General features: G+C 42.4%; 1 protein-coding gene across 1 annotated transcript in view; it reads left to right on the forward strand.

Moving 5' to 3' along the window:
• SLC28A1 (solute carrier family 28 member 1) overlaps nucleotides 1-15,784 on the forward strand; it is a 320,021-nt gene that overhangs the window by 143,036 nt on the left and 161,201 nt on the right. Inside the window, exons 5-6 of the mRNA XM_069222341.1 lie at nucleotides 1,089-1,278; nucleotides 6,060-6,201. Of these exons, the coding sequence (XP_069078442.1) occupies nucleotides 1,089-1,278; nucleotides 6,060-6,201 (332 nt within the window). The remainder of the gene's footprint in view (nucleotides 1-1,088; nucleotides 1,279-6,059; nucleotides 6,202-15,784) is intronic.

The raw sequence follows: 15,784 nt of genomic DNA on the forward strand, positions 1-15,784 counted from the left end.
ATTTGTCACAGACACATTTAGCTATTCTCACTGGGGTTGCAATTGCCTCATCAATAGCAATACAACAAGATGATGGACAGAGTGATGACATTTTTCAAGCACTCATCCCATTCGCAAATCTGGGTTAAATCCATAATTCTTTTGTTCACCCTGCCACCCCAGTTTGGACCCAGCAATATGCAAATCAGTTTTGACCCTGTTCCCCATGGGAACAGTCCAGCCCGAACTGCCAACCAGAAACAAAACCGGAAACAAAAATCCTGAGACCAGTTTTGGGGACTCACCCTTCATCAGCCAGGCTAGCTTGAAACCAGTGGCACAGTGAGCAAGGGACCAACGTCTGGCCATACCCTTCCCACTTAGGGCGGAATGCTTGTTTTCTGGTCCAGGGAGGACCTCTCCTGTGAATTCGGGCTGGACTGTTCCCATGGCAAGCAGGATCAAGTCTGATTTTCATATGGCTGGCTCCAAACTGGAATGGTTTGGTGAGCCTAAACCCATGTGATCAGAGGAGAAATGCTTTTGCATTTCTCCTCCGATCCGAGGGGTGGGTTTCTGATGAGGTCAGCTCCCGATCGCCCGCTGACATCATCAATACCCATGGGGAGGCAGGGGTGGAAAGGTAAGCGATTCCCCTTCCATCCCTGCCCACGGGGGAGGGCTAGTGCTTCCCCCGAGGGACCCTACTTGGACGTAAAGGTTACGTCCTAGACACCTGAGCGGTGCTGCCCAGGACGCAACCGTTACGTCCAGGGCACCCAAGCTGTTAAAGTAGGCAGAAACCTGCAAATGTTTTGCAACCATATTCCGGTCGCAAAACCATCATACCTCCCCCTGCTACTCGCTATTAAGAAGGAATGCCCTTGGCAAGCCCCTTTCTAATAGTGACTCGCAAACCCTATTTTTCAAGTCAGTAATAGGTCATGACTCACAAAATAGGATTTGTACATGCCAGAGGCCGTTTTAGCAGTCATAAATGTGAAGAATTTCTGTTTGCAACCACTGAAAAAGGTTATACATCTGGCCCGTGGTCAAGAGGACTGGGTCAAGGCAGCTTCACATAATTCTGCTTCTTACTTCTGTTCCAGGTTACGTTGCCTATTTCATCGCCGCCTGTGTGCTGAATTTTCAGCGGGCCCTTGCCCTGGTTGTCATCACCTGTGTAGTTGTCTTCTTTATCTGTTATGATCTGGTGAAAAAGATTCTGGGCAAGAAGATATTAAAGTGCCTGAGCCCTGTTGGAAGATGTTTCCAGAAGAACCGGAGATGGATGAAATGGTACGTGTCAAAAATTCTCATACTCAGAAACCCTTCTGCTTTTTGCTACCTAAAATTTTGAAGCTGCAAAATTCGAGGTTCAAGTAGCACAGCAAAAGATTTCTTTTCTACCATAGCTTGGGCCTGGACAAATGCTCTATAAGACAAACATTAGATGGAATTTAAGTTTTGTTTTTAGCTAAAACTAGCATTGGAAGTCCAACCTGAAGTGGGGACACATCTGTTGTCTAGTGTGCAGTGTATATGTGGCCACCTGACTCATTACCAAGTATCCTCAAAAGTATATTTAGTCCCTCAAGATGGTTATGGCTGTATTTAAATAAATCACACTCTACATGAATGACTCGAACTTGGCAGTCTGGTTGTTACACTACAAAAATGAATTACATCTTGAATTTCTAATATAAGCAGTAAGAAATATTTACACACCAGCTTTACAGAAGAACCGAGTAAACACAGGTAAAACTAGCCAATTTAGGAAATGTAAATCATTGTTGCATCCTAACAGGTTCCTGTGACTTACTCTTGTACATAAAACATTGTTACATATACTTCTTTCTAGTATCAATAATGGTAGTAAGCCAACAAGGAGGTAAAATGGTATCTTGTGAGTTACTGTGAGGTGCACTTCCTATTAGTTCTCTAAGGTAAATGGGTTTTGCATAGAGTCCCTGACTAAGGAATAGCCATCAAAGATGACTTGACTGTGACTCAGTGTTTGGAGGAGGGCCAAACCCTTAACAAAGAAGAAGGATCCCACCAGGCGCCCTCCCTCACCAACTGCAGTTGGTAGTCCTCTAGCAAAGGCGACCTACAGCATGTCACTCATTTGCTACCTTACAGTAATCACAGAGTTCTAGTTTCCCCAGTCTCTTTCCATCTTCTGTATAAAGTGTCTAATAGGCAGGCTATCATGATAAAGATGGCCCTGGAAAATCTGTGGCCTAGTGTCAGCAATCCATCTATTGGGTCCCAAAGATATTACCTCACCCCCCAACCCCTCCAGCAGGTGGCCCTGTCATTGTTAGGTTCTTCATGAAATTAGATAATCTCTCCCTCTTGTCCCTCATACTGGTGTGGCATTGCCAATGACATAGAGGTCTGTCCTGGGATCTACAGAATCACAGTATGTGCCACAAATATTCTCTCCACATTGCATACACAAATTCTAGGGAAAACCGCCCTGAAGTCATAAGAGGAATTCTTGCAGCAATGCACCCAGTAACAATCAGCAGAACCCCGTCATTATTGCAGAGGCCCACCTTAATCACCAAAGTTAGGCAGGGCTGAAACTTTAGTTATGCCATTTTGAATAACAGTATAGAAAATTGCCTCATACCTGCTCTTCTCATGTTAAAATCACATAATATGTTTATGAACTCTATAACAATGCAGGATATGTTATGAATAAGCTGTGGTACCATCCAAGTGCATTACATCTTAATGTCCATGTACCTATTGAGGGTAAAGAAAATGATCTATGATGTCCCTGATATAAATTTAAATTTTAAAAAATAAAAATTATTCAGGATAACCTCACCATGCGAACTGACATCCAGGGCTAGTAAAATAATGTAAGTGGAAACCCCGAGGAGCACACTGCCATCCAGTCTTGTCAAATGTTTACAGTACATAAGTTTCCAAATATTTTAAAGATGGGGGTCAATATCTCCTGGTACAAAACGGATCCCCGGGCAGCACAGCAATCATATGATGAAGAACCAAGGCTTCAAGACAGCTTTATTTGGTCAGGATCATGTATGGTCCCTTTTTCTAGTTGGCCTGGGTTCCTATGAAGAATGTAATTGACAGGTAGATGTGATGTATTGGCCAAAATACATTGATGGGGGGCATATGTTGGTTGAGGTTGGGGTGTTTCTATGATAGCTACTGAACCATTGCAATCTCCTTGCCGTAGCACTTTTCTATGACAATACAGAGATACTTATTAATGATGTGCACAACCTTTCTACCTTGATGTTTCCTTCAGGCCATATGGAATGATCATTCTAAATCAGATTTCCTGTTTTGTCAAGTAGTCATTGAGTTATTTTCGCTAGTTGGGAGAAACGTTTTCAAACATAATCTCGTAGAATGGCATGAACTTCTCAGATTCGGAAATCACAGATTCAGTTATTAAGGGAGTGCCTGTGCGGCATACATTCTGTCTTTGGACATTACGAGAAATTATTCATAACCAACCTTATCTAAGGGTAGGCGTTTTCCCAATATAGTTCATTTCATTCATGTTTACCTGTGCCTTATAAACCCTTTATAAGCGATGGTATATAACTTTCGACTAAGACCCTGTATTGAGTGAAATTATCTAAAGAAAATATCATACCGATCCCGTTCAGTGTTAAACGTACATACGTCTGAATCGCTCATACTGAGGGAATGAAAAGTAAATTTGGAGCAAACAAATTTTTTTTTGGTATAATTAGTATACACAACAATGAGTTGCAATTATTTTTCGTTTCAAAATAAATAACAGTGATTCAGTCAAATGTTGCCCGTTATTTTCTTAGCTCAAATATAATTTTATTATCAATATATACTTTAAAATGAGGTCTTGGAAGACAATTCAATTTTTTGGGAAAAAAATGTTTTTGTTGATATTTGTGCCACACAGAAAGCTAGCCATTAGGAGTAAATGCTATTTGTTCAGGAATAAAGACTATATTTTTTCGGATTTATTCCCTACATATTTAGGTGCATCGCAGTCTATTATCTTTACAGAGAGTTTTCTTTAGTCTTTAGTTTGGAATGCTTTCTGGTCATTGTGTTTATTATTTTTTTTAAACCAACAGATAGAAATACATTTCATAACCCAAACGTTTTCTTCCATCTAGGTTTTAGAAAAAAGACTCCCATATAGGCAATGTGACAAATTAATCAGATAATTTCAATTATCCAAACATTTTTTACAAGAGATGTTGATTGAAATTTTTTCAAATAGATGCTATTCTAAGGTAGCCTTAAAAAAAGCTAAAGAAGAAAAGTCAGGAACTATTAACACCCAACTACACCAAAAGGATGATAAATTAGGATATTTCCACGAGTGACTGCTTAACAATTCCTCACAATATATCAGGAAAAACTTTTAAACCCCTGGAGTATATGTATCAACACAGCATCTAAACCAATTGGGCCCCCTGGTACCTTTATGTGTGTGGGGAGGGTCGAATGGTGAGTAATGTCAGTAGTGAGTGCATCACTGACCATTGTTAGCGCGTCAGAGCCTTAATAAGTAAACTTAGAAGGAGACGCGTTTAGGTCAACAAACCTAAGGCTACAACTTCAACAATTTCAGCTTTGCTTTCACATTTACTAGCTATCCCATAGCACTTTTTCTTCTTCTGCCACTCGCCTCTAGCAAGCCCTTTGCTGGTCACCTCTTGGACTGGATGTTGCCATCATTAAAGAGATAACAACAATCCCTGAAGGTCCCCAGTTCAGACATGAGGGGTTAGAATGGTCATCACTGGCTTGTGGGCAGTTCACTCTCTGATTGGTTCTTCCTGGAGGAAGAATAGCGACATGCAAGAAAGCCTTCTCCAGACTGACTGAGACACTGTGACACTACCGGGATAATTCCAAGAAGTGTTTCCACCTGGACACGGGCAGGTTAGTGTCACTAGAGGTTCAGAAGATGCAGAATACTCCAGCTGTCCATCGGTTCTAAGGCACGCAGACAGTCACACCCTTCACCAGCATTGCATCCACTCTAGAAAGATTTAACACTCTTTTCTTCACCAAACAGGGAAATTAGTTCCTAGTTCTGGGATATAAAAAGAATGTAGTCGACTAACTTTCATGAAACAAACCCAAAACTTCGATATCTAAAACATTCAGACCTGGGCTTCAAGAAAGTGCTGGGTGCCAGGTTTCACTAGCAAATATATTCCTGGCACAGGACTTCCATCATTACATTTTGGTTGGCAGGCAAAATTAAAGTTAATATTGTTAATTATACTTTTTTCACTTTTCCTCCATCCTGACATCCAAGGTTAAGGTCTTTCCTTTTTCTACTTCCAAAACCACGAAATTCACTACCAAATCATGTGTGTTTCTGTGCTACATATATTCAATGTTTATATCACCTCATATAACCCTCATATTCTCGTTTTCTTATCTGCTTCACTAAACTATATTATGTAATTTCTCTTTGTGTCTTCCTTCTCAAGGGTTGGGTTGGGTCAATTTGTTTAGAATTGATTTATGATTGACCAATAACCAATAGATTGTGTGAACTACTTTGATGAAAAAGCACAATTTCCGTCAAATAAAATTACTTCTAGGGTGAGGCTGCAGTAGGGAGGCATTGCCGGAATTAATGTAGGGTTAGAAATGTTGTTTTGTGGAGGAAGTGCAAACGATTCTGACTGCAGAATTTCATACATCATACTGAGGCTATGGCAAATAAAATGCTCCTTTGGGTTTATTACCTCCTCCACAATTCAGTTATTTTCTTGCTACAACCCTACTCTAAATAAGGCTATTAGGCTTTACTACCTGAAACATCGTGGTCCTTTTTGCAGCTGCTTTGAGGGCTCTATACTACCTCTGCACTCCATTGTGTTAGATAAGAATGTGGATCAAATTCAGTTCCCATCATATTTTCTATATATAGCAAATAGTAAATCAATATTGTTCTGATGTCCTTTCTTTGTTCAGAGCTGTAAGTGGATGGTTTTGAAAGACCACACCAGGAGATATATCTCTCTCTACTTTCTCCTGTGCTATGAATAATCACGATATTGGTGTGTCTTCTTTCATAGGGTGTTTGGTCTTTTGGTACTGGGTGGACTAATTGCTTGGGTGGCTTTGGACACATCTAAAAGGCCCGAGCAGCTGATATCTTTTGGAGGTGTTTGTGTGTTCATCGTCTTCCTCTTCATTTGTTCCAAGCATCATCGCGCAGTAAGTAGAAATACACTTGTTTGAGATGTATTCAGAAATCTAGAATTGTTTTTACATCTATTTTTGAAGAAATTTCATCCCTCAGAAAACTACAGCATCATTTTCCCCATTAATGCATACGTAATTGTCGAAATTGCAAGGTGGGGGGAGTTACCAGTCAGGATTGCATCACACCCATCACGGATGAAAGTCTTTAAAACATCAACCAATGACACAGATTGCTCTTGAACATAAGGAATCAAAAGACAGACCTTCCAATTCTTTTAGCTCCATGTCACTGAATATCTTTATTGCATTGCCCCCCGTTTCGAGGACCGAATACTCGACATTGTTGCAAACTGGGAGCAGAAGCTCAGTTCACCTACAGCCCACCACCAGGCACATTTCAACATACTGGCTGAGATCCATGTTCTAGCTGCTGAACTAGTCCAGAAATTTAGTGGGGAGACAGTCGACATTTCACAGGCAATCCAATCATGCTGCTTGAAACATATACTCAGAGGCATCAATATCCAAGTGCACCAGTGTTTTGCCATTCTACAAACATTGGCAAAAAAGCCAATAGGAGGTAATGGAATTCAATGCCATTGCCCACTTTCGTCAACTATTAGGTGCTATAAATTGCATACATGTTGAACATCACCCACCTTCCACATGGAACATCATATCCACAATAGACACTGGTGACACACCATCAACATGCACGTTGTATGCATTGCAAAGGGCAGCTACACTCATGTGTATACTGCCTCCCCTATGTCAATATGATAGCTGCATTTTCCAGCAGTCACCTCTAGCACATCATTTGATTGATGGGGATTTAGGTGAGGTGTGGACACTCACACTGGGATTACTGCTTTTCATAAGGAACAACGTCACAAACATAGTGACTTATAATTTCACCACATCACACTGCACACCCATTCTGATAATATTAAATGTTAATAATATTGAAAGCATGCATTTGTATTACAGTCTGTAGGGTTTCCTGTCATTCCAAATATTACATGTCACTGTTGCAGGTGATGTTGCATGTGCTTGTCTCCCCTTCTCCTCGCCCCCTTCTGGCATTTAAACACACCCAGCCTTAACAGAGGTTTAGTGTAGGGCACACACATGTATACAAGTTATCATTGCAACTGGCTTTGGTAGAGAGTACCGGGGATTGTCCGGCACACAACAGAAGTTGAGTGCAAGATCTTTGTAGCATATCAGTGTAAATGTATGAAAAAACAAATGTGTGACAATCTCATAAATATTAGTGTGGCATACCCGCTTGTATGGTTTGGATTCATTTAGAGACATTGCTTGGTGCTTGTGGTGCTCAGAAGCTGGCACGCCTGTTCCTTCTGTTGCTGTCAATCCACTTCAAATGAAGAGTGTTTACAAATGGAGTGCACTGAGATAACTTTAACCACTTTGAATAGACTTAAACACAACATTTAATTTACAAAGCCACAATCTCACTTTATTTCCGGCATTCGTTGTGCGAAATGTGTGAGATTATGCCATTATGCCATGTCCCTTAACTGAGATGTCATTCCGTTAAAATTCCTCTAACGGAAACACAGGAAGAACATCAACAACACGAAAATGAGCACCTGTTGTCACACCATGTGCAATTTTTCAATTATTTTTTAGCACAACATGTGCCTTTACATCCAAAATAAACTTGAGGACACATTTCATGCAATAAATTAATGCAAATGATGGATTGGCATTTCATGTGACTTCAAAACATTTTCAGGAATTTGGGATAGTTTTCATAAAGGAAATTCCGATAATTTCGCAAAGACATAATTATAAACTCCGTAGGGGAGGATGAGTTGTGTGTAAGTGAAAAGTGGCAAATGAGTGGTAGCACTGGGCAAAATTTAAATTAGACCTGCTTGGAAGGTGATGTGGTTCGTGGGCTAACTCTAAATCATATTTTGGCTAAAATGTCACCAGTGACATTTCATTTGGAAGGCTGATCCAGCCAGTGGACATTCTTGTCCATAGGCTGGACCGGCCTTCCAAATGAAATGTCAAGGGTGAAATATTAGCCGAAATTCGATTTTGTAGCTGACAAGCTAACTGGTGAATGTCTTGAAACTTTTCAAATCCTTGCAGCCCTGCCGCAGGCAGGCTAGTTATCTCTCTCCAGTGGCTGAAGCCCTGGCCTGGGGAACTGGGCCTCTCAGGCAAAAGATATGGCTTACCTCGCCTCTCACTGGGGATTACTCGAACTGCTCAGCTCTAAGGGGCCCCAGACGTCTCCCTGATATGGCGTAACCCTGCTCTAGCTAGGAAATGTGGGCTGCCCAGTGCTTGGAACCCAAGCCTGCGGGGACCTGGTCTCCCAGGCAAGAGCCATGGCTTCACCCACCTCTCACTGGGCCCATGGTACCCTCTTCTGGATACTTTTCCACAGCGACGGCCAGAAAAAGGTGCCCAGGTCTGGGGGCGGGGGCTTGCACCCTGCGGTCAGCTGGAGTGCTAATCCAGGCTCTAAGATTCTAACTCCAGAGATGTAAGGGACCCTCTCTGGCCTAAGAGAAACTTTGTGGCATGGTGCACCTCAGAGTGGAGACCAGGGCCGGCAGTTTTCACCCCATGGGCTAGCTGGAGCTCCAATGCGGGGCCCGGTCAGAGCATCTTATCCAAGCAACACAGGGGAGTCCTCCCAGACACTTTCCAACCTGGCAGGCCGGAGAATGGAGCCCAGGATGGGGGGCTTGCACCCCTGGGCCAGACAGAACTCTGACGGAAGGCAGTATAGGGTCAAATGCTCATAATCTTATCATCTCATCCCTGCACACAGTAAGAGGAGACCAAGGGCCATATGTACGAACACATTTTCCCATAGACACAGAATGGGCAAAACCCTTTTTTACATCTGGCCCCAAATGTGAAGACAGTGCTCTTGGAGAGTCACAGGGCAATGATTAGCTTGACTTATCTTCACAAAGGGTGGAAGACATCACTGGAGTAACATACATGTAGAGTCATGTTTCACCTCAGCACAGCTGTCCGGCAGCTTCAGGAGTAGAATCAACCTTTGTGATCTGGCTCCCACCTTCAAACAATGATAACACATTTTCTGAGTTATGAATCTCATTGGAAAACGCTTCACCGTATGGTAATAAAATGTGGAAATAGAAACAGGGCTAAGGTTCTTACAGCCTCATGGACTATAATGAATATTTTAGCCTGTAATATTCACCATTTCCACATTCAAACAACCTTGACCACTTTTCCTATTTTCTTGTACACAGTGTCTATTTTCATCTGTATCATTGCATATTTGTCCTTTCCATTAACATTTTCTGATAAAGCAGCCAATTGCAACCCCACCAATGTTGGCAATCCTCGAGAACCACCCATGCCATGCGAATATCGGTGTGACGTCACTGGGACTCACTTGGAAGCAGTGGGTGATGATGTTGTCGCATAGGTTCTCACTATGGTAATGAGGCTACTGGATTTGGGCGGTAGGATCACCTGGATTGTGGGTACTTAGTACAATTCCACACCATGTGATACCTGTCGGCCTAATCCAGGTTTTCCGGCTAACTAGCAGTGCCTCGTCTCTGACCTAGATGATTGTGGCAACTGGGCACGAGGCAAGATAGACTCCTCAGGAAATCATGGTAAATCAGATCACATCCCTTTCTCTCACTTACCAAAAATCTCACTCAGGCAAAGACAACAGAGGCAGAACATAGTTCAATAGTGCATCTTAGATAAAAATGTGTGTATTGAAATAACTAGGATGATAAAACACAATAAAAGCAAGGACGTGACTAGAAGTTTAAAACACAAAAATAGTCCTACCATACTGTCAAAAAAGGGGATGGATGTATAATTCTCCTACCTACGCTAAGTATGAGCACAGCATACTAAGCCCAATCAGCCCTTTGGGTTTCCCCGTGGGAGAACATAATCCCTCCTACCTGGAAAAGAGGCCTGTAGTCTAGGAAGACACCGTCCCCATATGGATCAGGGGTTTGGTCATCTAAGCAGGTAGCTGTAGCGAAACAATCAACAATCAGCATACAGTACTGGTCATCTGACTGGAATCTCCCTCTAGCCTGTCTGGGACAAAGAGGTGTTCTTATAATAAAACAGCTAACATAGTAAGAAAAAGCCCCCTCTTTCAGTGAATGTTAAAGGCACAGCATTCCACGTTTGTTGGCAATCCTATCCAACTGTAGCCTTGGAAAGAGCACAGAGTCTCTGTTAAGAACGCAGTGTTTTCCTAGGCGAAAGGACAATGCAATAGAAATAAGAAAACAGCACTGCAAAAGTGGTTCTTGCTAGAAAAATAAACCATGTTGATGAAAATGTATCTAGGTGAACAGCTGCAGGCCTAAGTAGCTAAAATGACTTGTATAAAATATGGCTAAAATAGCTAAACAACAATGTATTTGTGGCTAAGAGAAAACTTGCACTACTGAAGTATTGCCGAGCATTAGAAGGGAAAAAGGATCTAATAACATTACCTAAAACTGATAGATATCATGTAGATGTTAATAATGCTTTAGACACTGAAAAGGGGTCAGATTATGATTATGATTTGGTCATTAAAAAACCAAAGGAGTATTTTGGCACAAAAGCAAGCATTCTGGTGGGATGTCATAATTATTTTTGAGAGCACAAATGTTTGGAGAATTAATAGACCAGTATGTAGCATTGTTGCAAACATTAGCGGGTAGTTGCAAGTTCAAAGATCTGTATGAACAGATCATAAAGGCTCAGTAACTTGATAGAACATTAATCTTAGAACCTAAGAGAAATTGCTGAGCCTTAAGTAACTTTCCTTGGACTGAACAAGTATATTAGCATAGTAAAATGCATGGAGAATAAGTCATGTTATGAGAACTAAACCAGAAAAGAAGTATGAAAAGTTGTTCTGAAACCTGGAGTTAGGGATGTTAATGAAGTAAATGGGCCATTGAGAGGCAAGACAAAAAGAGGCAACAAAGGTAAGGGTGTGACTGAGTTGAAGAGGTTCATCTTGCAATAGATGTGGGATAGTCAAACATGTAGCTGCTAAAGTAAAATCTTATAAATGCAAACATATTGGACATGCCTGAAGGGCAATGCTTCCCAAAGTGTGGGTCGCAACCCATTCTGATATTTTGGTGGTTTGCTGAAAGTCAAAGCAATAAACAAGGATGCCTTTAAATCCTGTTTTTATCTTGTCACATTTGCTGCATTTCTATTAGAACTGAAATCCATGGTGTGGTTTTCCCCCTAACGTTTTCCTTCCAACCTACTGTTTTGCTGAATTTCTATTTGCTGGCCTTAGGACTCTGCACACTTTACCACGGCTAACTAGCTCGAATGTGCTTGTGCTCTCTCATTACAACATGATAAGTTTGTATAATACCCAAATGGCATATTTAATTTACTTGAAAGTTTCTAGTAAAGTTGCAGTAACTGTGCCAAGGGCCTGTAAAGTAAATGCTACTAGTGGGCCTGCAGCGCTGATTGTGCCCTCCACCAAAGTAGCACTTTAAACATGACTCAGTCCTGCCAATGTGTGTGTAGGTTTAAACTGCCATTCTGACCCAAATAACAACACTTTTTGCCAGGCCCAATCCTTCCTTCTTAATACTTATCACTCAAGGCCCTGGATAGACCAGAGGACAGGGTGCAATATATTTAAAAAGTAGGACACACACTTTAAGTTTTAAAGGTCCTGGTAGTGAAAAACTCTTACATTTGTTTTTCACTACTGCAAGGCCTACATCTCCCATGGGATAGTGTTGGAGTTCCCGTAATACAATTAATAAGCTGTACTTCCGAAATGGGAACAGGTAAACAGTTCATGTTTGGTGTCTTTGGAATTATAATGAAGTAACCTGACCTGTGGTAAAGTTGGATTTAAAATGACAATTTTGAAAATGGCACTTTTGGAAAGTGGCTTTTTCCTGCTTTAGCCATTTGAAGCCTGTAGCCTGTCTCTGAGTCACATGACTGGGTGTAGTTGACAGTTGAGCTGTCTGGATTCCTTCTAGACAGCCAAACACAGTAGGGAGGTTAGCTGTGCCTTGATAGGCCATCACTGGCAGGATGGGAGGGAGGAGCTGCTCCCAGCCCCATTTATATTTTAATAGGCAGTGTCCTATCTCCACACAAAGGGCTGCTTTCCCCCTGAAGTTAGTCTGGAGCCAGTTCACTTTCCTGCCCCTATATGCTTCTTTCCATTTCAAAGGCAGAACTGAGTATAAATACTAGACCTCAGATACCAACACATCAGTACACTTGTGGCCCTTTGGATACTCTGCCAAGAAATATTGCTAAGCTTTTGAAAAGACAGCTACTCTGCTGGACAGCTGCTCTGATGGACTGCTGCCCTGCTGTCCTCATGCCTGGTAGATAAGGAGTAGACCTGCATTTCTTGAAGCCAGAACCCCAGAGTGATTCCAAGGACTATTTGGCTTGTCTAGTGGACACAATAAGCTTCCAACAACCTTGCACCTGTTCCTGGATGCTGCGATCTTTGAGTCTACCCTGCAAAGTGGCGCCACTCCAGTGCTGGACCATTGGAAGTGGGCTGAAAGTGTTCTTCCAGCCTTTGTGGATCCAGCAGAACTGACACATCTTCTCTGCTGTGTGGCGCAAACCCAAGCAGAAACAAAACATTGCTGCTGGTGCGTAAGTTGGACCTGTCGCAAAGACCAGCATTGCATCATAGCCCATAAGAATTGCCACTGCGTAATGCATCCTCGGTGCTGGTCCTCACATCACTCATTGATGGCAGTATGGATGATGATGTCAGACTCTCCAATGCAGTGTTGCAGCTCCTCGGAACCGACGCATAGCCTCGAATGCGAAATGCATCCTCAACACTGGACTTTTTATCACAAGTCTTTGTCGATGGGATCTTCAACAACGATGCAGGACCTTACAACACAGCATTGACTCATCTCAAAGCTGACGCATTGCATCAGGCGTCAGACGCATCTTTGACACGGATTCTCACAATGCTTCTCAAACCAAGAGTTAAGGTACTTTGTTCAGCGGCTCTAACTGGGTCCCTGTAGCCAGCCCATGCTCCATTGTGGTAGGCCTGAACTTGTGACTATATCCCAGTCCGGCATGACCAGATAGCTACAGGTGCTGCTTTGCACTTTTTGGTGCTATTTTCACTAGTGATTTACACATTACCTCTAAATTAAGCGTGACTGCTCTTTGGCAAGCTATCAGGCAGTTGAGCACATGCTAATTTAGTGTTGACTTGTGCCTCACCTTGACAAGTATTGTGGTTGCTGCTTGAAAGTCAAGGGAGGAGTCTCAGCAAGAGAGTCCAGGTGCTGGCAGAGGAAGTCTTTGATGCCCTGAGACTTCAGACCAGGGGGCAAGCCCAGTCCAAGCCCTTGGAGAAACTTCACAAGCAGGATACACAACAAAGTCCAGTCTTTGCCCCCCTCTAAGGCAGACGCAGGCACCTGCAGGCCAACCCAGCAAAGCACATGCAGCTCTTCTGCTTGGCAGAGGTTCCTCTTGATCTTGAAGTGTTCTAAAAATCTGAGGTTTTGGGTCCACCACATATACTCCTTTCTGCATTTGAAGTAGGCAAACTTCAAAGTAAAGCCTCTGTTGTTCACAAGATCCTCCTTGCCAAGGTTGGGCCCCAGACACACACCAGGGGGGTTGGAGACAACAATGGTGAGGACAGGCACAGCCCTTTCAGATGTAAGTGTCAGCTCCTCCCTTCTTACTCTAGGTCAGGAGACTCATTGGGATATGCAGGCTACAAGGTTCCTTGTGTCACTGTCTAGAGAGAATTCACAACCTCCCAACTGTCAGTCTGACCCAGACATGGAATACACAAACAGGCAAAGGCACAGAATGGTTTAAGCAAGAAAATGCCTACTTTCTAAAAGTGGCATTTTCAAACTGACAATCTAAAAACCAACTTTACCATAAGGTGCATTTTTAAATTGTGAGTTCAGAAGCACCAAACTTCAGATCTGTGTCTGCTCCCAGTGGGAAACTGCACTTAAAAGATACTTAAAGTCAGTCCCCATGTTAACCTATGAGAGAGATAGGCCTTGCAACAGTGAAACTCAAATTTGGCAGTATTTCACTGTCAGGGCAAGTAAAACACATCAGTACATGTCCCACCTTCAACATACACTGCACCCTGCCTATGAGTCTACCTAGGGCCTACCTAAGGAGTGTCTTACATGTACAAAAAGGGGAAGGTTTGGGCCTGGCAAGTAGGTACACTTGCCAGGTCCAATTGGCAGTTTAAAACTGCACACACAGACACTGGAGTGGCAGGTCTGAGCCATGTTTACAGGGCTACTCATGTGGGTGGCACAATCAGTGCTGTAGACCCACTAGTAGCATTTGATTTACAGGCCCTGGGTATCTCTATTGCACTTTACTAGGGACTTACTAGTACACCAAATATGCCAATCATAGAAAAGCCAATTACAAATACAGTTTACACGGAGAGCACTTGCACTTTAGCACAGGTCACCAGTTGTAAAATGCCCAGAGTACCAAAAGCCAAGCAAAAACAAAGTCCAGCACACAGTCACGACATAGAAAGCAGAGGCAGAAACACAGGCGAGACCTCGCCAAGGATGCCAGGTCTAACAATATTGTATTGAAGGAAAATTCAGTGCAGAAAGTTCACAACGTGAGGAATGTTCCTTTGGTGTTTAGGGAATCACTGAGAAAAGAATTGGACAGGTCATGTGGAGATAACATTAATGAACCACGAGAAGAATCAGAATGGCTTCGCCCATAGTAATGGCAGAGAAGGGTGATGGAAAGATACATGCGTTTGTGGATTTGATGAGTGAAAATAAGAATATAAGGGTGGGTTGGCATTCCTTGCTGAACATTAAGGAAATGTTGGGCTATAGAAGTATACAAGTATTTATCTACATTGCACCTATCTAGCAAATACCATCAAGCATTATTGCACCCACATTTCAGACATTTAACATATTTCTTACCTCAGAAGGAGCATGGCAATTAATTTACACGGTGTTCAGCTTGCCTCTCCCTTAGCTGTTTTTCCAATGTCTGATGCAGAGGTTACTAGGCAAGTTGGAATGGGTGAAATTTTTTCAAGGTTGCATGCTGCTGTGGGGATTCAGAAAGAAGTTCATCATCGTGAGTTAAGAGGGGTTTTCAGAATACTAGGAGAGGAAGGGCTAACTGTAGAAAGTGATAAACATAGGTTTGGAGTGACTGAAGTGGATTACCCAGACACACTTTGTTGTGTGATGGAATTAAACCCAAACTTAAGCTGTTAGAGACAAAGGAAAATGTTCCCAATCCAATGAATAAGGAGCAATTGCATTCTTTCCCTGGATTGGCAGAATATGATGTTAAATTTGTGGACCATGTTTCAGAACAAGCCCAACCCTTGGCACTGATGAACAAAAGGAGAGAGATATGTGTGGTCTAATGAGTGGCAAAGGACTTTTCAGGATACCAGAGGAGAAAACTAAATGCTGTTGATTTACAATCATTTCACATGCATGACCAGATGATTGAAGTCACTGATGAGAGTGTGTATGGCCTGTGTGCTGTACTCATTTCATCAAGAGCTTGGTTTGAAAGTGTTGTA

Source organism: Pleurodeles waltl, chromosome 3_1 (assembly GCF_031143425.1).
Source record: "Pleurodeles waltl isolate 20211129_DDA chromosome 3_1, aPleWal1.hap1.20221129, whole genome shotgun sequence".
Lineage (NCBI taxonomy): Eukaryota > Metazoa > Chordata > Amphibia > Caudata > Salamandridae > Pleurodeles > Pleurodeles waltl.